Source organism: Lipophrys pholis, assembly GCF_963383615.2.
Source record: "Lipophrys pholis genome assembly, chromosome: 3".
Taxonomy (NCBI): Eukaryota; Metazoa; Chordata; class Actinopteri; order Blenniiformes; family Blenniidae; genus Lipophrys; species Lipophrys pholis.
In genome coordinates, this window is record NC_137627.1 from 3,182,571 (window position 1) to 3,207,272 (window position 24,702).

Consider the following 24,702-nt stretch of genomic DNA (forward strand, 5'->3'; position numbering starts at 1 on the left):
GTTTCTTTATTTTTCACGTTTCGAAAAGTGAAGTGCAACAAACTCTTCGATGTGCATTCGTATCTTTGGTGAACAATTTACTGGAACATGAAGAGGGTCCAAAACACGTCTGTGTTTGATATTCCCAGCATTTTGCAAATGTCAGCATTAGTAACCGCAATCACATTTCTTCAATCTGTGTTGTAATCTGTGGACTGAGTTGGAGGGTGTTATCAACAGAGTCGTTTACTTACTGGACTTACACTCTACTTTGGCCCGAGTGGTGCGATTAGGGTTTGTTTGCATCACAAAGTCAAACATCCCACACTGGGTAAAGTGCACAGTTCCATGACTCCAAAACCTCCCACACATTTAAGAAAAAACTCTTGTTTGCAGAAGTGAAACTATTCTCGGATATGATGCTGCATCTCTAACAGTCAGATCCTGAAGACCAACATGCGCATTTTTATAGGTAGCATCAGCAAAATACGTTCTCTTTTAGAACCTTTCACGGGGGAAGTGAGCCATTGTTTTATCCGTTCATTAATTTTGCACATCAAAGAGATTTATTGTAACATGAATGATATTATAATGTGAATAGTACTGTTCAAATTGAATGGGTTTGTCACACTTTAAATACACAAATGTCAATACACTGTTTTGAGATATTCTGAAAGCCAATGTTAGATTATGTTTTACCTACATTTTAAGGCCCCTATGTTCACACACACCCATTAGTAGGAGTTGTCTTGCATTTTCAGGGGGAAAAAATTATTCCATATGTGGAATGGAACTATAATTCTTAAATGTTTCTATGTTCTTATAATACATTAGAATAACACTATGGTTGTACAAGTAGTGATAGTCTACAGGGAGTGAATGCATGAATGGGAGGTCACAAGTGTGTGTGTGTGTGTGTGCGAGTCCGTGTGTGTGTGTGTGTGTGTTGTACACGCTGACATTATGAGGACTCGCTGTAATCGTGGGGAGAAAAATTGTGATCCTCCTGAGGAAAATCATTCCACTTTAATCTATAGACAGGTTTTAGGTAATGATAAGGGTTAGGGTTAGGGTGATGGGTAGGATAAATAAGAGGTAATTATTTAGAGAAAGTCTCTGCAAGGAACGAACACACATTGTGTGTGTGCAGCAGCGGTTCAATGTATTGTCTCTAAAGATGCATCAAATCTTCATTTGTGTCAAATTGATTGATGAAGAAAGAATTCCAGTCTTTGCCTTGTGAGGTGCCTGGAAATGAGGTCAGAGGTGAAGTGGGGGTGGTGTGGGAGTGAGTGAACAGTGGGTGTGTTCCTCTCCCAGCAGCTATTTAGCTGATTGTGACTACGAGGATCAGCGCAGTCCATCATGAGTCGTCTTGGGATGCAGACGTGGACGTGGACACTGTGTGTCCTCCTGAGCGGGATATGTGTGAGCCAGGCCCGTCCTGGACCGTAAGTTCATCCGTCTATTCCGTCTCAATGTGGGAAAACTTTTTAACCGGGTTTGTGATTCGTTCCGGGTCAGAGCCAGTGAAGTAACGGCTGCTTGTGTGTGTGTGTGTGTGTGTGTGTGTGTGTGTGTGTGTGTGTGTGTGTGTGTGTGTGTGTGTGTGTGTGTGTGTGTGTGTGTGTGTGTGTGTGTGTGTGTGTGTGTGTGTGTGTGTGTGTAGGCACTACATGGTGCCCATCCCTGCGGTCCTACAAGCTGGATCTGAGACCACATTCTGCGCCAGTTTAATGGAGCCCAACGAGACTTTGACCATGACTGTAACTCTGATGTCTGCAGAGGAAAATATCACCCTGCTCACACACACATCCGACAAAGACTTTCACATCTGCAGACAGTTCAAGGTCAGCTCGCTAATCTAACCTTGTTGAGATGCACGGTGCTTTTCAAGAACCTCTCTAAAGCTCTTCTTCTGTTTTGGTGTGACAGGTTCCTCTCAAAGTAGAAGAGGTGCAGAACTTCAAGGTGGAAGTGCGAGGCGACATGTTTCATTCAACAGAAGTCAGAAAAGTGATGATCAAATCCTATCACCCCGCCACCTTGGTTCAAACAGATAAACCCATCTATCTGCCTGGACAAAAAGGTAACCTTCGACTGATGACAGTTCACATAAAAGCTCATGGGATGGGGTGGTAAATACATTAGATTTTTTAATTTAAAAATAAAACACTAAACGTCTCTTGCAAAATAACAGTGAGCCCAACAAACAAAAAAAACTATGCATTAAGTTGGCGTGTAAAATGAATAAAAATGGCAATGACTGGAAAAGATTTACTACAAAATATGCAAATGGCTTCATCTTTTTCGACAAGTTTGCATTTCCAAAATAAATATATCAACAAGATAAAATTACTTTAGCTTATATAAAAACATTAAAATAGAGTAAAAACAACACTACACAACACCCATATATAATTATGTTGATGAAATAAAAAAGCTTTTGAAAATATCAAAGAATAACATAAAAAAAAGAAGTATTTTGTACATTAGCATGTATTACAGTTTAAACTCACCACTGACTAAAAATATCAAGAAAAAGTATCAGAAATATAAATTGAAGTAATGCTTGATTAAAGCCTTGATGATGACTTGAATTGAAAAAAGCAGTTTATATGACTTTGTCTCATTAGCATATAATCTAATATGTATGTATTAGTTAAATTAGTTCCTCTCTATAGGCTCATTATAAAGTCTGAAGTGTATTTCTAACACTTTTTCCAGAAAAATGGCATTAAGAGGTTATCACAATGATGTGTAAATAATTTAAAACCTATGTTTGTATGAAAATAGTAAAGAGACAACATTGCAAATCTTTAATTATGATTATTAGACCATATGACAAAGCTTAGGCTCTAAGACACCGCTGTTATATGTACTTGTTTTTGAGTTTTGACGTATATGTCTGGACAGTCTGATGAAGCGTATCCACAGACAATGGATTTCAGGAGTGTTCCTGAGCCTATGCAATGGTTTCCACGCCACGATCATGTCTGTTTTGATGCAGGTCACAACTTACAACATATTTTCAGTTGTGATCATAAATGAAACTGCAAAGAAGCAGAATGTGAAAAAACAAAGTTCAGGACTGTGTGCAAATGACTGAGCAACATGCTAAGAAGAAGATAGCAGCCGTATGCAAGAAATGGTGATTTAGAATTTGAAGTCAAAAGCTGGTTATTGAAGGGACGACAAAGACAACTGAGTCAAGTCTTCACACATTGTCTCTGTTTATTTCAGTGAATTTCAGAATGGTCACCCTTGACTCCAAGCTGAGACCTGTCAATCTGAAGGTGAGGTCAATGGACCCGTTATCCTTCGACTGCCGCCAAAAGATCAAAAGTACAAGCAGGGCCCCTTTAGACAAACCTGTTTCTGCTGACGCAGTGAAGCTTGTGTTTACTCCTGTTGTTTTCTTCATGAAAATATCTGTTGATGCAATCACTACAAAGTATGCAACACTTTTGACCAAGTCATGAAAAACAATAAAACACTTGTACTCGCACTAAAATACACTGAACAAAAATACAAACGCAACACCTTTGTTTTTGCTCTTATTTTTCACGAGCTGAACTTTTCCTTTGTATGCAAAAGGCCAATTTCTCTCAAATATTGTTGACAGATTTGTCTAAATCTGTGTTAGTGAGCACTTCTCCTTTGCCGAGATAATGCAGCCCACCTCACAGATATGGCATATCAAGATGCTGATGAGAGAGCGTGAATATTGCACACTTGTGCCCTCGGGTGGCCACAATAAAAGGGCCACTCTGTAATGTGCAGTTTTATTGCGTTTACTTGACATTAATGTCAGTGTTTTTATAAAAATGTGTAAATGCATAAATCTCTGTGTATTTTACAAGGTTTCGTCACAAATGCAGCCCTGTTTAAGTCACTGTAGTTCTGTTACACAGAGAAATATTCAGACTGGTGAAGACACTACATGATGAGAACAACTTGTCCTTTAACATAATCTCTATATGGTATCTTTTTGTTTTGCAGTACAACATCATCGAGCTCAAGGTAAGAATATACCCGCAAACTCATTCGGTTACTTCTTGTTGAATCTACATATGTTGCAACATCAAGGAGTTTTATTCATTTTGAGTAAGAACCCTTCTTTTTAAGACAGACCACTATATGGTATACATTCCATAGTTTTATCTGCAGTCTGGTTTAATAGTAAAACCAGGAGAAGTCTTGGTTGGAAAAGTATTTCCACCTTTATGTCCTCCTATTTGTGTGTCTAACGTCTGAACCCCTGGATGTCGTTGATTGAACAGGATCCTAACAACAACAGGATCGCCCAGTGGCTGAATGCCACATCAGACAGTTTCATCGTGCAGCATTCATACTCCCTCAACCCCGAGGCCCCAGAGGGAAATTACCTGATCAGCGTGGAAACACAGGGCAAGGAGATACATCACAACTTCAAGGTGGAGAAGTACGGTAAGTAAGCAAATTGGATCTTTATTCAGCAATCCTTTTTAATTTATCAGTAATGAAGTACTAACAATGATCATTTCCTCCACAGTTTTGCCTAAATTTGACATGACTTTGGAAGTTAAAGAAGAAATGAGTGTGAAGGAGGAAGAAATAAAATCAGAAGTTTGTGCAAAGTAAGTAGAGTTATATCTGGGTAATGAAACAAGTGTGCTTTCACTGACTCTGAGGTAGATCTAGTTCGATGACTGAATGACTCAAAGGTTATGTTTTCTTGTGTAAATGTTTAGGTACACGTATGGGCAGCCTGTGCCCGGAGCGGTGAAACTGAAGGTGTGCCGACCTCTTAATCGTTATGTAGCAAACACTTATTTCTCTTTGGAGCTGCAAGAGGAACTTCAGGTTACTCCCCCGTGCTACACGGAGACAAAGGAGGTACAGTAAATACAGCATCATCTTTCTGTGTGAATGTCAAATAACTCAGGCTGGACTGAATATGGGAGAGCTTATATGTTTATCAGAGACTCAATACTAACCAGCAGCATCTTTGTAGTGAACATTTCTCTCAAACAAGGGATAGTGGTTACATACTTTACTTTCTCTCACGTAATTTTAGATACCACCCATGTTTTGTCAATCATAGAGGAATTCTTTAATTCTTCCATCCATCCATCCATCCATCCATCCATCCATCCATCCATCCATCCATCTAACCATTATCCAGGGCAACATGCAAACTCCATACAGAAAGTTCTAACTAAACAACCCTGCTTAAGTGCCACTGACGTAATTAGATTATTTCTAGAAGGAGTTTACAAGGAAATTGCATTCCATACACTTTTTTAAAAGCAGTAGAGGCACACACACACACACACACACACACACACACACACACACACACACACACACACACACACACACACACACACACACACACACACACACACACACACACACACACACAAAACATCCAAGGCTGCAGTTTCTGGGGTTTGTTGAGGGGCTAATCTTGGACCATTTGGTTGTTTGTTGCTGCAGGCTGGTATCACACTGGCTAACCTGTAAATGAGGTTAACGCTGATGGGTTTTAGTTAAAGCCACACCATTTCCACATGGTTTCTATGGTTTTCTGAATGACTGTGAGTCGGCAGCATCACCACAGCTTTAGAGCTCAATGTGCGTCATCGTGGTACAACTCATACGAAGGCTGTTGTATGTAGTGACCTGATTATGGTGAAGAACTGTGGAGAAGTCTCTTTTGTCTGTGTTTTAATGCTGTTTCATTTCTTCATGTTTCCCTTGATGACACAGACAGAAAAAAATGGTTGTGCCACATTTACCTTCATGATGTCAGCTTTCAACAAACTCGACCAGAAAGTTCTGCAGGATAAGCTGGATGTCAGTGCTGAAATAGAAGAGGAGGGCACAGGCAAGCCGATTAACCTTTCAACATTGTTTTTTTAAAGATTGATGCACATCACAATGTTACTAATGAAATCATGTAATAACATTCTTTTTGCAAATGTAGGTATTGCACGCAGTCAACACAAGAAAATAACCATTTCATATGTTATTGGAGAGCTGTCTGTCATCAACACACCCTCAATCTATATGAAGGGAACCAATGTGGAGGGAAAAGTAAGTGCTAAAGATTTCCTCACGTTATCTCTTCAGTTTTCCCTTCAGTGTTACAGCACCATGTTGCTTTCCACAGGTCAAAGCAGTCGACCACCATGGCAAGCCCATTCCCGATATGCCGCTCTACCTGTTTCAAGGAGAAAGGTGGGCTTCAACCAGACTGCAGAATCTCACCACTGACAGTGAAGGACTGGCCACGTTTTCAATCAGCACCGACAACTTCAACGGGGAAACTCGCCTTCAAGTAAGTAGGAAGGTCTGAAGGTAACCAACAAGCTTCCCTGACTGGGGAGCCAATAAGACCAGGCTATAATGTGCAAGCTGCTGAATAGTGGGTGGGCCACTGTCACTAGTTACTAATTTATTCATTTTGAAGAATATTTCATTTGCTATGTATGGACAAACTAAAGACAGGAACCCGTTTAAACCCCACAATCCCTATCAGATCGAGTTTTGGCAAATCCAGCCAATCACCTCACCGATTTTTTTTTTATCCACTGAACCGTGTTTGTGACCTGCCAGAAACTAAAATCTGATCAATTGGATCGGTATCAGGGACCAAAAAGTGTGAAATGGACGTCTCAAGTAAGACGTTTACAGTCGTTTTCATCATCTCCATCCCTTTTCTACTCTTGACCTGGGTGGGGTTTTTTTGCACATAGAGACCTCGCACAGTGGTAACCTCTCAGCGGGATTCGAACTACCGATCACAAGCTTGCCACTCAACCACTTTTACTTTATGAAGAGTCGTAAGCATAAAACAAGCTAGCTAGTAAAAGCTCTCTATCTCAGTTAGCATGATAATGTTATGCATCAAATCCTTCAACCTGTCCGTGAAAGGACTTTTTTACACTTCAAGTGCAGGTTTCTTATGAGATTTCATGAACCTATGTTAATAAACTGATCCAATATTCAGTTAAATTTTACTTGCGTAACACCAAAGAAGAATACAGTCATTTTAAGGCACTTTTACAGAGAAAAATCAAACAATTTGACATGAACAAGGAAAGGTTAAGGTGGAAAGGAATAACTCTTAACAAGCAGAACCAGACACAGAGGTCGCTGCTTTCTGGAGAATCAGACTCGGAGGTCTGGTTCTTTCTGTAGAACCAGGATCAGAGGTGGAGACTTTCTGTAGAACCAGGGTCAGAGGTGGAGACTTTCAGCGCTGAGGAGAAAGACCACTCTGGGGATAAAAGTTGCCCTCCTCCTTTGAGTCCAGCAGACTGGGCAGCGAGAGCAACTCGAATGCAGGGAACAGCAGGTGTGATGGGCCCCGAAGGATCTTGCCTGCCTTCGTTACAGGCTGTTGCTCACAAAGGGTGGAGAGGGATCTTACCGGGATCCCGATAGCATGAAGCATCAAGTAACATCTTCTTACTGAGAGACCTCGTCATACAATTTCTTTCTACTACTCAGGTGAGCAACAAGCCAGAACTGGAATACGTTGGATACAGGGTCCCTTACTATGACTGCAAAGTCCACATCATGAACATGTTCCAGGCGGTCAATGAGGAAACCGTAACTGTCAGCTCCCTGACGGTGAAGAAGAGGGAGGAAATCCTCACCTGTGGCAAAGAAGAAGAGATCCAAATCGCTTATAGTGTGGTGGGAGAGCCTCAGGGCCCTGTGGATTTCTTATATCTGGTGAGTTATTTCTCGTTCTCTCGCACCTTGAGCCATTTTACAAAACTCACATCGGACTGGAAGGATTCTAACTTGTCAGCTGGACATGAAAGAGTAATGGCCAAGCTTGAAATAAAGGAAATGCTCGGCAGCAAAGTTTTAGTTTGTTGTCTACAAGATTTATTTGAGGGAATCTTTATATATTTTTTTGTGATTTTTGTCACATGTATAACAAAGTCTTTTCAATAAATTATTGTCATAAACATCATCTCTAATGAGACGTGGCCACGGGTCATCGTAAATCTTTGTTTTTTAAGCAGGTTCAACCAGTCAATCAAGCAATCAAACAGCAAGGACAGATAATTTTTTACAATTCCTCCAGAACCACAGTGGCTTCAGATAACTGCAGTCACACCATCTGGATTGCAAAGTCAGATATCCTGACTATCACCTCTGTTCACAAACACACAGTTGGTCAACCCAATTTCTATGTTTTAAAATATTGGGCTGAATCTAACTGACTGAATTGGACATGCTTTGTGCTCCATTACTAATTCTGTGTCATTTCACCTCTAATCTTCCAGGTCTTAGCTCGGGGAGCCATCGTCACCCAAGGATTTGAACAGTTTGAAGTGCAAGATAAACAATGTTTGTAATTTCATTTGCTTTCCATTCATAGTTGCAAAGTCATGATTTTTGCCTTCCGAAGCAAGTGTGGATGATCATTGTCAAAGGAAAACTGATTATTAGTGGTTGGTTTTCTGTTTCAGTGAATCAGGGCGCTGTGTCTTTTAAGCTGGAAGTGTCTCCAGATATGGCACCTGAAATCCAGGTTGTGGCTTACGCCGTCCTCCCCAGTGAAAATGTGATTGCCCACAGTGCTGACTTCAACGTCGAGAAATGCTTTGGTCACAAGGTCAGTGTCACAACAAAGTGCCACTAGTTTTGCTGTTTACATTTAACTGCAAAATTAAGAAAGATCAAGTTGCTTAAAATAAATGATATTAAAAAGAAAGTCCCCCTGTATTAGGTGTCATTGGAGTTTACACCAGTGACAAGTGTCCCAGGAGTGGAGGCCAACATGCAGGTGACGGCGCAGCCAGATTCTCTGTGTGGTGTGAGTGCTGTGGACCAGAGCGTCCTCATCAAGGAGCCAGGGAAGACTCTGGATACTGAACAGGTACCTTTAAATCCTAAACAAATGTTTCTCCCAAAGGGTCCAGGCTTAGTAATTTAACACATGCAGTGAGACATCCAGACAAAAATGTCTTCTTTCATAATATTAGCTAATCAGAATGTAATTTCCCACTCTCTTTAAGAGCCACGTACTTTGTTCTTATGCTAAGCAATAATAAAAGCAACAGCCAGAGTTTGGGGAACAGTTTCTGTCAGAAATGTACAAAATATGATCTGTTCCTTGATCTTAAAGCATCATAGCCTCCATATACATCCTGCTATTGGCTGATGATGTTGTTCTAATAATCCCCTAGACCCTCAATGTGCGGCTCTTTGATCAATTTACTGATGACAGTGCAGTTCTTTCAGTTATAAAGAGTTTTTGTGTGAAGCTCAGAATTAGGATTTTGTTAAGACGCACTCAAATACATCAGAGCACAACACCATGGACTGCAAAATCTCTCTCATTCTCTTGTCAAATAGTTTAACACGAAACCTGTCTGAACAAGAGAATAACGATGGGAGACCAATAAAGGAATGATAACAGAGGGTGATAAATTAACAGAAATACAGAACTATTAGGTATAACTACACTAAACTTAGAAATAAAGTCCCAGAAAGTAAAGTTCATAATCCTCTGCGCCGTCCCCTCCGACGGCATTAACACACTCCACAGCCACTCTACACTATAACTACCCTTTTTTGGCAGGTCGGGCTAGTTAGAGCGTACATTGGCAAGTAAACAAAGACTCAGGTCTGGCCATGGACGTTTTCAAAAGCGCTTCAAGTGTCAGTGATTGGTTGAATTCTCTGTCAGCCACTTATATTCTTGATCAGTAATTGGTGAACCTGTGACTAAGCCATGTAATTGAGCACCCAAGCTGCTCAAATCCTCATAAAAGAAATCATCTCGCTTATTGAAGACTATCTGTAGAAAATGAAGCACATACAGTTCAGGGTCAAACAGGACAGGTTCGTCTGAATAGGTGGGTTTTGAGTGCGGCCGGTGTTCGTGTTGTAGGGAGTTCCAGAAGCGAGGGAGTAGAGCAACTGAAGGGCCGACACCCAGAGTCTTAATCTGGGGGGTGGGAGAGATGATGGAGTTTTCCATATTTTAAAGATTATGCTGTCAGTTTTGGAGAGAGTGGATTTAGTGCCAATTTAGTTTAATTTGAGTGAGTTGTGAGGGAGGGTGGAGGAGGGTGTCGTGTAGAGGTAGAGCTGGGTGTCATCCGCATAACAGTGGAACTGGATGTTATATTTCCGGAAGATGTTGCCGAGGGGAAGAAGGGAGATTATAAAGAGGAGAGGACCAAGGACAGAACCTTGTGGGACACCTGAAGTGACGGTGGATAGCTGGGATGTCAATGAGCTGAGTTGGATGAATTGAGTACGGCCAGATAGATATATGTATACTCTATTAAAAAAATTTTAAGGTTGTAGTTTTATTCTTCTATATTTGTTTTTGTGTAGCAATTCCTCTTGTTTTCTTGTAGCCATTTGTGTTTCGAAATTAATTAATTGTTCAATACATTTCAACACTGATTTTCATGTAACTCATCGGCCAAGGGACAAGTTTGATAAACAAGACTTACAGCTTTGAGCCTCTGGCCAATTCAACCAGTTATCAGAACTTCATTGAACATTCTGGTTTGTTCTATGTTTTTCCACTTTAGATATTTAACTTGCTGCCCGTCAAAAAATCAACCTACATACCATATCAGGCTGAAGATCCTACAGAATGCTTGCACGTGAGACCAAAAAGATACATCTTGCCACCCCCCGATTCTTCTCAAGATGTCCACTCAGTTTTCACGGTACAATACAAATCATACCAACCTCTTTCCTTCTCTCTCTTGTTCCCTCTCAAAGCTTTTCTCGTATCTTTTCTTCCTCAAAGTGATGTTTGTGTGTTGTTTGCTTATCTAGAATGTTGGACTGAAGATGGCCACAAACTTATTCATCCGAGTCCCTTCATGCCTCATGCTCAGAGGACGATATTACCACCAGGGACATGGCAGATACCGTAACTTTCTTCATATACAGTTTATAGATGTCTGTGTCTAATATTCTCTGCTACCAATATCTAAATGTTTCTTGGTTATCTTTCAGATCTAGAGTACGCTCCTGAAGTGGCCCGAATGGATACCCGAGTGGTGGCTATGGCATCTCCAGGAGTTGCCGGTGGATTAGGCATGGATTATGATGCATCAAGCAATGATGCAGTCATGGAAACGGTTCGCACCTTCTTCCCGGAGACTTGGATCTGGGACCTGGTGGAAGTTGGGTGAGCAAAAGGATTTGATGGTCAGGAAATTAACGTATATTTCAGGATTAGAACTTGAATTTCTCATTTTAAGGGTAAAATGATGTGGTCTGCGTAGGCAGGGTCCAGCAGAAGGTGATCCAGATAATCCAGAAGACATACAAAGTGACTAAACATGAGATAGTAATAGAAATAGAATAAACTTGGAAAAAATAAGACGAGACATGAAACACTAAGAAACCTGGATGAGCATGGATTGACTGCACTGCTGACTGACAAGCTGGTAAGGATAAGCGGACTCAAGCTGAACACTCAGCCAGGGAATCAGGGGAAATTAAACTCAGGCGTTAACAAGCAAGGGAACATACTTCTGTTTACAGAAGGAAGAGTGAGGGTGGGGCAGACTGCACTTGAAACCATGGGAGTGACCGCAACATCAGCTACAACAAGGGGCATGAAACATGACATGGCTGAACTGTAGCAAAGCATGAGACAGGCAAAATGAGTGAAAGAGCTTTACTCTGAATCCATGAAACATGAGGCAACATGAAACAGCGCCGGAACATGGCTACGCCTGGACAGCGGACGAGAACAATTAGTATACAATGGTAATGAGATGAACATTAGACTGGTGGACTGATAGTTGGGGGAAAAAAAAACTTTGACGGGACAAAACAAGATGAGAGAAACAGAAAACAATGTATAACCAGATCGTGAGACTCAACTGTGAACGCTCGAAACGGATTATGAAGACGATTAAAAACGGGACAAGACTCTAAACTGCTGAAAACCTTCAGCGGGAGACATGGCATGTGGTCAACAGACTCCCTGACAGTCAACTACTGCTGGCAAATTGCTTCTGTGAATTAAAAGGGAGTAATTGAAAATTCGATGAGAAAGCAATATTGCCCCTATTCAGCACAGCTTTAAAGGACAGGAAGAAAAACAAAATCATTTGGATAATCAGTACAATTCTATGGAACCTTGATGCAGACTATTTCAAATTTAAAAAGTGGAACAGCACATGGACAGACACACTCCACCAGCACCTCACACTTTAGAAATAAAAGCCTGTGTCTTATATATGGTGCGGCAAGACGTTTTGACGAGACACTGAATAAACATGATTTGAGAGTTTTAACAGTGGAGAAAGAAAAGGCTAACTCTGTCATTAAGACAGTTAAAGTTTACGCCGACGTGTGTTTTCCCAGAAAATCACGTTTTCCTCAAGACTTCTACACCATCTATAGCTAACAAATGGCAATGCTGGTGTCAAATTACATGGGTCTGGATGCTGCATATTAGGAATTCTTGAGCAGTGAATCATAGAAAAATCTACTATTGCTGAGAATGTCTATGTTGCTTATTGTGGCGATAACTACACAGAGCAATAAATGAAGTTGTTCACTCAACAGTCCATACGAATTATTTACTGTCTCACAGATTGTATTTGTGTTTGCTGATCCAGAGACTCTGGAAGGAAGGACGTTTCCCTCAAAGTGCCCGACACCATCACCACCTGGGAGACGGAGGCTTTCTGTTTGTCCCCTCAGGGTTTCGGTCTGGCTCCTCGCCAGAAGTTCACCGTCTTCCAGCCGTTCTTCCTGGAGCTCACCATGCCTTACTCCATCATCCGAGGAGAGAACTTTGAGCTGAAGGCGACCGTCTTCAACTACCTGACCAGCTGCATGATGGTAACCAGTCCTTTGACTTCTCCTTGGCTTTGGGCACCGTTTGCATGACCAAGTGAAAATGCGACACTTTCGTTTTGCTCTGTGTCCGTTTACAGGACAACAAGGCTCGGAGCCACCAAAACTTCTTTTTGCAACCGGCTCCCAACGAGAGTATTATTTTTTGTACTAATTGTGAATTATTATTATTATTTTTTTAAAGTTATACTGGACGTCACAACAAAGAAAAACTTTAAAGTTTAAATCTAAGGCTTATTACTGTATACCACTGAAATACTAGTTTGCTCCGCTCAAGATGATACAGGCCTGTTTGTGGCCCCTGAACTAAAATGAAGTTGACACCAGATTATTACTGTGACTCTTATTTGTTGGACACTCAATTTTAAAACACAATGATTTGTTTCCTTTTCAACAGATTATAGTGAAGCCCACCACCTCGACAGATTACGACCTGGCCCCGCTCTCGGGAGACCAGTACACGTCCTGTTTGTGTGGAAACCAGCGCAGGACCCTCAGCTGGACCATGACTCCCTCCACCCTGGGTGAGAACCGCCGTCCACTTTTCATTCACACACCGTGAGATCCGTCTGAACGACAAAATGTTTGATAGGTGAGGAATCAATGGGGATCTTGAAGACTTGATCTTTTTTCAGGGGTTGTGAATGTGACTATGTCTGCCGAGGCCGTGGTGTCTCACATCTCTTGTAACAACGAGGTGGTCCACGTGCCTCAACAAGGTAGCATTGATGTGGTGACAAAATCCCTCATAGTCAAGGTTGGTGCCTTTCAAAATTATGTCTTCTTGCTCTGCAACGTTTTGCTTGTAAAACTGGCAAGGCTCCTTATTGTTACTATCATTTTCTTTTTTACATTTTTCTTTCAGGCTGAGGGAACTGAGGTGACAGACACCTACAACTGGCTTCTGTGTCCAAATGGTAAGCTTGGATTACAGAAATCAACCCCCCCATCACACATTTAGCTTAAAGCTGTGTTTACACATAACAACGACAAGTCAGGAAGGGCGTGAATCTCAATGCTTGATCAAGATTTTCACCTAAATTATATGATTCAGGTCGGAGGCGCCGCCACAGACAATCGCGACCTGTTATCATGCGTTACAATTACTAGCACGAAGCGGTGGCGATTACTCACGGTCATCAATATTATTTACTGGTCCGGTAAATAATAGCGTTATAATAGCGGGTAGTGCAGTAGGTGCTACTTCAGGCAGTGTCGACCCTGCCTACACGAGACCCAGGCTCAGCTGGCTCCGGCTGTCGGTACCCGGTTGGGGCCCCCACTCAAGGATACGAGGGAGTAAACCCTGTCCCGGTCCACTTGAGATCAAATTTGGCAGTGTGTGACCCCTGAAGTAAAAGGAGTTTAACACCTCTGGTCTATATCAATATGCAGTGTCAATATTTCACCTCTAGCTGTACGGAAACAAGAGGAAAAACTTTTCAAACATTCAGATCGTAACAAGACGAATGTTAACGCGAGGAATATAAATGTGACTAACTCCTGTTACAGTTTATGAATTTTACAACTGGTTCATGAGCATGTTGCTTTCTCATGTGGTTTGTTTTCACACTGCACTGGTGCAAACCTGGATTTCACATTTTGACAAATACAAACGGAACCAAAGCAGCCAGACCTCCAACTGGAGTTTCTTTCTGTTTCTGTCGGCACACAGGAGGAGCTTTGGCAGAAGAAAAAGAGATCAACCTTCCTGCAAACGTGATTGCTGGCTCTGCCCGTGCTTCAGTGTCAGTCCTGGGTAAACTCAACAATTCACTTCAACCAAATGTTGCTACAGCCGATGCATAGAGCGCCACGTGATACAGAATTTTCTGTCGCAGGTGACATCCTGGGCCGGGCCCTGAAGAACCTGGGAGGACTGCTGCGGATGCCTTACGGATGTGGGGAGCAGAACATGGCTCTGCTGTCCCCCAACATCTACATCCTGCAGTACCTGAAGGGCACACAGCAGCTCACCCCAGACATCATGGAGAAGGCATCCAACTTCCTGACCAGTGGTGAGACTCAGTGTAGCAAAACAAGAGGACTGTAGAGATGCCAGAAGTTTAATGCATCAAACTCCAGAATATCACAGCACAGCATCCACAATCTGATCCCGTTTCCCTCAAAACTGGGTTCTATAAATGGCAATGAAGTGCATATTACTACATGCACACAAAAAAATACACTTGTACATCTTTCATCACAGCTGGGATGTTGAAGTTTCTCACTCGTATACAAGGTGTAGTAGTAACTTAATAATAGTTCGGATAATTTAAATATTAATTATAATACAAAATTTAATATAAAACTGACCCCTGTAAGGCGATTCAACGGATCGACGGATGACCTGGATTAGTTTATAATGACTTTGTCAGAAGAAACTAGTTTTACTATGCTGCCAGCTGAGGGTTGGTCATTACCATAGAATCTGTGCTGTGCAGGTGAGCTTGTGAAAACATGACGAAGTCTCCAGGAAATGATTGTTAATGATAATTGTTTCTGTTGTTGTAAAGGCCTCCAGAGACAGCTCAACTACAAACATGGGGATGGCGCCTACAGCACATTTGGATCGGGAGTTGGAAACACTTGGTAAGGAAATGAGCAGAAGTATTCAGTCATCCTTTCAGCAACTTCTCATTTGGTCCATCACGATGCGGACGTATATTTCAGTATTATATCTAGTCGTAATCTCTTCTTCTGATATTCAAAGGTATTTTTTTTTAGCATGTATCATGTGATTTATATAAAGTTTAGATGAATTTTAAGCCAACAACCCTGGAAAAACACTGCCTATGTATGCAGCAATTGGGTTCTCATACTGAAGTACACCAAAAAAAAAATCACTGAAAATATTTTCACGATATCCCTCAAGTTTCAGGACATTCGTATAACTTCAAGTGGCATTTTCTCCTCGTATCTGTTTGACAAAGACTTCCTCATAGTATATGGCACCACTTGGAGGTTAAATAAACATTCATTTAAAGAGAAGAAAAAAGGTTTTATAACCAGTGAAGACGAATGCTGCTTCTTTTCAATAAATGTTTTCTCCTGGTAACTCGGGTCTTCTCGTCCGCAGGCTGACAGCCTTTGTGATGAGATCGTTTGCCAAAGCTAAATCTTTCATTTACGTTGATCAAACTCATATCGACCAGTCCCTGAACTGGCTGCGAACAAAACAACGTGAAAATGGCTGTTTTGAAAAGTCAGGAAAACTCTTCAACAACAGAATGAAGGTATGTTGATCCTCTTCTGATGTGTGTGTATGGACTTCTTGCAGTTAGCCAGAGCCAATGTACTTTAAGGATAATTCAGAAAATCGAATTGTACAATAAGCTTCAGTGTGAAAATGTATTTCTTTAAAAATTAGGGATGCACCGATACCAATATCAGGTATTGGGGTGGGGGGGGTATTGGGGCATTCCTATAAAAAACATGACAAATGATGTTTCCATGCACTGTGCATTCATGCCCTGCAAATTCAAAATCAGAAGTCAGCACTGGCCATGTACAATTGCAAGCGTATTTATGATTGGCTTATGGGAGTCTGGTGATGCTCATTGCTAACGTGTGCACGATGCTTTGTGTGCAGGGAGGTGTGTCTGATGAGGTGACTCTCACTGCCTACATCACTGCTGCTCTGCTGGAGATGAACCATGGTGCAAAAGTGAGTAAACTTCAAGAAGAAGGTTTCAAATCATCCACATTTCTGTGGTCGTAGTTCAAGATAAAATGTTTTTGTGTCATCGGCAAAGCATGCAAACCTTTCAATCTGTTTAGACGAACCGATACTATGAATGTGTGTCTTTTAATGTGTGGTAGAATCCAGAGGTAAAGAACAGCCTGTCGTGCCTCAAAGAGTCCATGAGTGACCTGAGCAACACCTACACCACGGCCATGATGGCCTACGTCTTCACCCTGGCAGGAGACATGGAGACCCGCGGTCGCCTCCTGCAGCACCTCGACATGGTCGCAGTCAGAGAAGGTGAGTCGTTGTCCTGAAGGAGACGATCAGGCTCCATTACAGTGAGTGTAAGCTGATGTTGTTTCTGTTTCCAGGAGGTTTCCTCCACTGGTCCCAGAAAGCAGCAGAAACATCAGCCTCTCTGTCTGTGGAGATCAGCTCCTACGTGCTCATGGCCAAACTCAGCGCCTCTCCCTCCGCTGAGGACCTGGGATACGCCTCCAGCATCGTCAGGTGGCTGACAAGGCAGCAAAACTCCTACGGAGGTTTCTCCTCCACACAGGTACGACTGCACTTGACCCAGACAAGCCGAGGTGAGGCAGGTAAATGAGTGCAGCAGCGTGGGATCGTTCAGGCAAAAATAATTCTGATGTCCCATCAAAGCAGCAGGTGGAAGCCATGTTTTCCTCACATAATTCACATTTTCATGTCTATCGATGATCTTGAATTTAAGCCTAACATCCTTCATCCTTTATAAACTTTCAATCCCAGGTTTTTGCATGGTTATCATAAACTCGACTTCATAGCGTCATCATGGCGTTCACATGCTGTTCTGGTGATGCGAGAACTCTCATGAGAGGGAAATATTGTTTATGCGACTTTATTCAAACAGGTTTTTCACCATGTGTGACTCAAACTTTCTTGATTATTTACGATCCACTGTCCAATCTACACACAAACTTCAATATTGCCAGGCGTTCACATCATTTTATTTAGTTCAACTTCAGCAGAATTCGACGAGGTTGCACTTTGCACTGGATACGTACTGACGGTTTTAATTGTTTCCCGCCTGGTGGCCAGAGAAGTCAGAAGCAAAAAAAGATCAAGGAAAAGCAGGCAAAGCTTAAAATTCTGTTGGTTTGAAGTGCAAAGACAACTTGTGAATCTGATGGGAGGAAAGCAGCAAGAGAACAAGTTCTGTTCTGTTCATAATATCATTTATCATAACAACATCACAGCATGTTGCATGCTCACCTGATATCAGGCAGCCATCTTTAATCCTCCTCTCCTGTGCTGCAGGACACGGTGGTGGCTCTCCAGGCTCTGGCTCTCTACTCCACTCTGGTGTTCAGTCCTGCAGGTTCGAGCACCGTGACTCTCCAGTCTCCCAGTGCTCCGCTCATGTTCGAGGTAAATCCAGACAACAAGCTGCTCTACCAGGAGAGGGCGCTGCAGGACGTGACGGGGAAGTTCAACCTGGAGGTGAAGGGCTCCGCATGTGCTGCAGTGCAGGTCAGTTAGGAAAAGCTCATCCACATGGCCTCCGAGCAAATCAAACCAAACAGTTGTTCACCTTTCATGCTGAACTTCTCTTGTCCGCCTGTTTTCCAGCTTGCCGTTGACTACAACATCCCCACTCCCACTCAGACCACCACTCTCAGTGTGAAGGTTCAAACGGAAGTCGACGTCAGCAAGCCCACCAGACCTAAACTCACTCTGAAGCTGCAGTCGCTGTAAGTCATCCACGAGCAGGTTACAGACATGTTACAGTCAGAAAGTCTTTTCTTTGAGATGCATCCTGAAGGACAGATTAAACGTGCCGGTCAGGGGAAAATGTACCTGTTTTCATCAAAGGTCACATCACCATGATAATTGTTCTTCAAGGGCCGGTTGTAACTTTGACTTTAACTGAGAGAAGTGATTCTCCACCTTTTTCTTGATGGACCCAAATCTTTACCATTGAAAACCTTGGCATCCCCGCACTGCGCACTGCACGACCTCATAGCACACTGTATGTGAAATACAGTTTCTTTGTCATCTTCTGTAACAATGAGTTCCTTTTCTCTGAGGATGAAGTCTTTGGGTTTGCATACTGTCTCGGGGTGTTTGGTGGTGTTTCAGCTTGCACATTGTCAAACTGTCATTGGCCAGTTTTTCACCCCAAAAGACGCACTCAGCTCTATGAAGCCATGTTAGTCTCTCGGTTCGCTCTTTTCTTTTTGACCTATTCATCTTTCTCTTAATCCTGACGCTCCACTGTTCCTTCTCCCGCTATTGACTCTGCAACTTTACCTCTGTGTATACCGCAGACAATGATGTACTTTTAATGTAAATGTTTGAACGTAGTAGTTTTGTGACGAATAGGAATTTAATGCAGACTCGCCCATTTTAAGACGTAAAAAATATTATGACCCATAAAAACAAGAGGACTTTGTTACCCCCCATGGATCTTTGGTGCCCCACACACCAGGGTCACGATCCAATGGGATCATTGTAAACAGAACATTGTAAACTACAGTTTAACCGTTTTAGAGTTAGAAATTGATTAAAGTTTGATTTTACAAAAAGAGAATTAAAGAAACCTTATGATGGTTATCCCCCGGCGAGCTCAGTTGGTAGAGCATGAGACTCTCAATCCCAAGGTAGAGGCTTCATGTCCCACGCCGGGCGCCACCTTCCCGTGGGCTCACCACCGGCAGGAAAGGTTCTTAATCGGTGCAATGTGATCTGGGTGACGGTGCTCAGACTGACACCCCCGCGACCTGGAAACGGATAAGCAGGAGAAAATGGATGTTGATGGTTACTGACTATGCAGAGGCTGTTGGTTTCTTTTACAGTTACACTGGAGCTGAGAGCGACACCAACATGGTGATCCTGGATATCAAAGTGCTCTCTGGATTTGTCCCAGATGAAAAGTCTGTGAAGAGGGTGAGTTGTTATCGTGACCTTGTTTAGTTTATGAGTTCCTTCATGTATAGTACTGGTGGATGACCGTCTGAGACCGTTTTCTGCCGACAGCTCCGAGGGGCTCTGCTGGTGGACCGTGTTGACCAAAAGGAGGACCACGTCCTGGTGTACCTGCGGGAGGTGAGAGAGAGTTCTGCAGATTGTTTGATTTGGGAAAATGTTTTGATGGCAGTGGTGTTGACCGTAGTGTGTTTTTCTCTTCTGTTCAGTTACCCAAAGACACGCCCATTAACCACACCTTAGACTTCATCCAGGAGCTCCCGGTGAAGAATCTGAAGCCCGCTGTGGTCAAGATCTATGACTACTACCAGCCCAGTAAAAACACATTCACTTTGCCTTTCCATACCGACCATTATGAAAAGTAAACAGTATTAAATGTGTTGGAAATCTGAAAAATTATCTCCCCTCTTTCCTCAGGCGATCAGGCTGAGACGGAATACGTCTTCGAGTGAGCTACAGGTAACAATCTCTCATAAATTACAGGAAAAAAATATTGATACGGCTCCAGAAATGTTTACCACAATAAGAAGAAAAAACTTCTTGTATCCTTTGTTTTGCAGTCATCCCTTACTCCAGCACCAAGCAAGAAGTTGCATTTTATTAAAGATAATTTTGAATACATTGCTTATCTCTGTGTCTTTTTTCATGAACATACAGATTAATACATAAGCTCTGCTTATTGAATAAAATCATCAAAGGTGAAGACTTAGTGACAGTACATAGATAAAAGATAAGTGAAATATACCACTTTCCAGTGATAATCATCAATACAAAGTGTAAAAGCTGAATGGTCATAGTATGGTGGGAGAGTGTATCATATTGAAGATCATTTCTTTATGAAGATTTGTAGGTTAATGTAGAGATTTCTCAGATTTTGGGGAACCGATGTCTATATAAAGAATCCGAATGCTATTGTTGGTTAAAAACATTGGAATTGACCAAATGAAACCAACAGAAGCATGTTATGACAATGATTTATTGTTTAGATATTAACTGAGGTCAGTTTTTTTGCATTGTAATTGTCACTTGACATCTTTAAAACAGACAAAAACTAAATGTTTGTCTACCAAGGAAGGCAGAAAATGTTCTCAGGAGGATCTGGGTTCTGCCAGTTTCTTCCTGTGAAAAAGGATTCTCTTTTCCTCTTTCCACTGTCTCCTATTCTTGCTCATGTGGAATTGTTGAGATTATTTTTGTAACAGTGCTTTGAGGTAACTGTTGTATTTAGTGCAATAGAAATAAAGTTGAATTGAATCGTATTGAATATCATAAATTTAGCTTGATTTCACTAAATTTCACTTGTAAATCATATTATTTGCCAGCTTTGGTTTAAATAAACAGGCATCATGGACATGCTGGATTAGAAACAATCAAACCAGCATCTAAATGTATATTTAAAAAAAAAACATATAATTGTGATTTAAAAGGCAGTTTGAGTCTTTGGAGTTTAAGTGGTTAGTACAGTGGCCGAGAAGTTCAAAACATTGCAACATGTGAAACACTTTTACAAAATGTGACACAAATTTAAATTAAAAAAAAAAAACGTTCTTAATTATCATAAAACAAAATTACATTACCATAACACGTTCACAAGTCCCAAAATACATTTACGTTTCAGAAAAATTAATTAATAAATAAAAATCAACAGAGCGCGAAGAACTCAGCGGAGATACAAATTTACAATTTACCGGATAGGGAGGGGCTGACCCGGAAGTTACCGACAGCTGACCCGGAAGTGATAACGGGAGCGGTTACATTCGAAGTGTTGTCGTTTATGGAGCAGGATAGAAAGCGACATAGTCGTGTTTTGCGGACAACATATGGACCAATTAACGCGGTTTTGTTGTTCGTGTGCTCGGTCTCTTCAATGTTTACGGGGCATGGACCAGACCGGCGGACCAGATGTGTCACAGCAGTGCGTAGAGTATTTCAACCAGGGCCACTCGTACGCTGTGATCGCTGATATGATGTCTAGTTTGCACAGCGTACAAATCAGCTTGAGGTCGTTGAAAGGTAAACTGAACGAAGCCGGATTTTATCGCAGAAAGGATTACTCCTCTACATCCGCGATAATTAGCGCCGTCCGATTGGAACTCCGTGGACCTGGCCGGCTGTTTGGCTGCCGCGCGATGTGGCAGGTACTCAAACAAAAGTATAATCTGCGAGTGAAGCGGGATCGTGTGATGATTTAACTCCGGGAGCTTAATCCTCGAGGGCGCGGGAGCAGAGCACGCAGAAGGAGGTCTGTAAGAGCAACCTACCACTCCATGGGACCGAACTATATGTGGCACGCGGGTGGTTATGATAAACTCACGCGATGCGGTTTGGCCCTCTCCGGGTGCATTGGTGGATTTCCTCGCAAAGTGCTGTGGCTTGCATGTGGACCGACAAACAGTGATCCGTCAGGGATCGCTCACCATTTCCTGTCATGTGTGCGGGACCTCGGTGTCACCCACATGAGACTGAGGACGGATTGTGGCGAGGAGAACGGGACCATGGCTGCCATCCAGTGCACCCTCCACCACCACCACAGTGACTACCACTCCGGGGCCTCCAGCCACATGTATGGCTCCTCCACAAACAACCAGATGATTCGGTCCATATCCAGAAAGGGAAGGTCAGGGCCTTCATAAAGCAATATAATTATATTTAACCTTTGACTTTATTCTATAAACATGCATATATGCTTAGAAATTACAATTGTATAAATTCCTGTCGGTCTAAGTTCTGGATGGAGCTATTTGCAGACCTGAGAGACGCAGGATACTTCAATGGAAGTCAGTGTCTGTTGAAGCATCAGTGTCTGTTGAGATACTGCTTTGGTGATGTTCTTCAGAAGGACTTGGATGAGTGTGGTCGACTGTGGAACAGTCACAGGATTGGCCCCTCCAGAACAGCATCGTGTCCAGGAGGCGTCCCCAAATGAACTCTACCACTTACCACACAGGTGATCCATACTTTCCTTTACTGTGTGGTTTTATACTTTTATTGTTATCCTCTTTTTAGACACTTTTAAAAGCCAAAGTTGAGCCTTTGCAGTAAAAATCTGTTCTTATTTCGCACCTATGGTGTGTATGCATGTATGAATGATAATTTATCCATAGCAGATAAATGTTTAATTGTTTTACTTTTATCTATAATTCAAATAAATGCAATTATGTCTTCTATTTAACAGGTTTGGCTCCAGAGACTGTGGCTTTAAAGTTGGACACTCGGAACTGGATGTCTTTCCCGTGCCTCACCTGTCAAAGAGCTCCATGTGGAGACCCAGACATGCAGGAGTATTTGGACTTGGCCATGGAGCACAAGCAGTTCCTGGCAGTCTGCCACTGAACTGTACCTGAAACTAAAAAATTGCTCCGCTATGAAATTGAATTTGATCAAAAAGGGGTTTGTTGTAATGGTGGAACATAAAGTGTTTGAATCTGTCACCCAATGTTTATTATATTCTTTTATTCTAAACAAAATCTCCTGAAGTACTTTAACATTGATAAATGCATAGACCAGTTGCTCCAGTTCAAAGCCAGTGAGTTGCTTTTCAGAGTGGCACAGGACAGTGGGCAGCAAAGTAGGGTGTTGGTCCAGTGCAGTCAAAAACTGAAGGGCCGAGAGGCCGTCTTTAAATCTACAAACTGAAGAAGAACACTTGTTTCACCGCTGTGTAGTTCCACCTGCCAATTATCTAAAGACAGCTATCAAATATTCTGTTCCCTACAATTACAATCCACTTAAACTAATAAAAATAAACATCTTTTCATTTTCTTTACTGTGTACACACGCACAACCACATTTGATATGTACCTGAAGGGTTAAATGAAAAATGTCATGAACATTTTCATTCAGTCATCCTTCCTATGTATCTGTGGTAGAAGTGCCTTGTCATGGGGTTGTTTTTTGGGTTTTTTTTTTGGTCCTTTCTATTTTAGATGTTACAATTTGTAAAGTGCCTAACTTGTAAGAAACAAATGTGAATAAATGAATCCCACTTTGAACAAACGCGTGCTTGAGCTTGTGGAATACAGCGAGAGACCGAGCTCGACCATTGACTGGGAAAAAGTCCAAGGACTCATCGGAGCTGTGTTCTTCTAATCCATTTTAATCCCTTATTTTTCCAGAGACACGGAGCGGGAATCCCTCTCTTTTGTGGGTCAGAGTCACTGCTTTTACATCAAATGCACCGTCATCCACGCAGATGTGTGTTGTTGTTTTTTTTTTGTCCTTGTGCAGACCGACGGGACAAAAGTTCTCAGAAATAAACCTGCAGAACGATATCAGACTGGGTTTGATACTCGGCTTTGACAATTAAAACGTATTGCCTCACATGGATAGATAGATAGGGTCCTAAGTAGGTCATCTGCACTCTGCAAATATTGTTCCAACACTTGTGCAAGGCCTCAGCTTTCTGAAATTTACAGGCTTTTAAAGAAAAGTTTTACAAAAAGTCAGTTTATGGTGAGAAATAAAGTGGATCTTTGTGGATTATTTGACACTATAAAATGACTTGAACTTATAAAATAGTGAACCCAAAGTTTTGTTTCTAATAAATTATTATTAATTATGTGTGTTTTGTTAGTCTTTGCTGACACATTAAACTTCAAGTCGCTTCAACAACAAATTCCGATTTAACTTATCGTGACCGTCATGAAAATAATTTATTATTGCAGTATTTACTTTTCTTTCATCTTTTAAAAATGAAATTTGGCATACCATAACATATGAACATTTAGTGTGAAAATCTGGTTTTGTGTTAAAAACAAGTGCTCAACTAAGAGTTTTGGTGATGATTTAATACTTCATGTGTTAAAAACAGTCAAAACAGACGGGTGGGACGAAAAGTGTGCAGCAAATGGGAGGAAAATACGAAGGTTAAAACAAAAAATAGTATTGTAAATGTTTGACTCAGCCTCTGTGAGTCATATTCTGTATGAAATGATGCTGCTTTGCTCAAGCATTTTGTTTTACTTCAGTAAATTCTCATTCACCCTGCTTGTTTGACGAAGAGTTCAAACACGTTCGCCTGTATAGCCCAAACAGCAAGTAAAGTTACTATCAATGAGGGTTTTTTTTTTACTTTTGCGTTCAAATTTTCAGCAGCCTGTAAAGTTATTTAAACATTTTTCAGTACTTCAATACATTTGTAGCTGTGTACATCTTCAACAGTAACGATAATAATGCCAGGAAAAGGCGACAATATGAAAGGAGGCCGGATTCCG

General features: G+C 41.7%; 1 protein-coding gene and 1 long non-coding RNA gene across 2 annotated transcripts; both read left to right on the top strand.

Annotated features, from left to right (window-relative positions):
• The first annotated feature begins 1,312 nt into the window (after positions 1 to 1,312).
• On the top strand, positions 1,313 to 20,112 carry LOC308106998 (alpha-2-macroglobulin-like). Its single transcript, XM_080459074.1, has 36 exons — positions 1,313 to 1,430; positions 1,649 to 1,829; positions 1,915 to 2,068; positions 3,223 to 3,275; positions 3,982 to 4,002; positions 4,263 to 4,428; positions 4,514 to 4,598; positions 4,713 to 4,857; positions 5,734 to 5,851; positions 5,951 to 6,060; positions 6,137 to 6,304; positions 7,480 to 7,707; positions 8,271 to 8,334; positions 8,457 to 8,602; positions 8,717 to 8,866; positions 10,539 to 10,679; positions 10,792 to 10,888; positions 10,975 to 11,149; positions 12,597 to 12,822; positions 13,235 to 13,361; positions 13,473 to 13,594; positions 13,703 to 13,754; positions 14,513 to 14,596; positions 14,679 to 14,855; positions 15,354 to 15,429; positions 15,917 to 16,073; positions 16,430 to 16,504; positions 16,660 to 16,822; positions 16,897 to 17,084; positions 17,822 to 18,034; positions 18,134 to 18,255; positions 19,360 to 19,450; positions 19,541 to 19,609; positions 19,699 to 19,804; positions 19,907 to 19,948; positions 20,050 to 20,112. The coding sequence occupies exons 1-35, from the start codon at positions 1,345 to 1,347 to the stop codon at positions 19,939 to 19,941; spliced, it is 4,371 nt and encodes a 1,456-aa protein (XP_080315200.1). The 5' UTR covers positions 1,313 to 1,344; the 3' UTR covers positions 19,942 to 19,948; positions 20,050 to 20,112.
• A 1,118-nt stretch (positions 20,113 to 21,230) lies between these two features.
• Positions 21,231 to 23,483, top strand: LOC308106999. Its single transcript, XR_013935180.1, has 3 exons — positions 21,231 to 22,106; positions 22,215 to 22,436; positions 22,665 to 23,483. It is a non-coding gene; the product is annotated as an uncharacterized lncRNA (long non-coding RNA).
• Positions 23,484 to 24,702: the final 1,219 nt, after the last annotated feature.

Coding starts and splice junctions, on each gene's coding strand:
- LOC308106998 (XM_080459074.1), top strand. CDS start 1,345: ATGAGTCGTCTTGGGATGCAGACGTGGACGTGGACACTGTGTGTCCTC. Junction 8,335..8,456: donor TGAAGTGCAAGATAAACAAT/GTTTGTAATTTC, acceptor TTTCTGTTTCAG/TGAATCAGGGCGCTGTGTCT. Junction 14,597..14,678: donor TGCTTCAGTGTCAGTCCTGG/GTAAACTCAACA, acceptor TTTCTGTCGCAG/GTGACATCCTGGGCCGGGCC.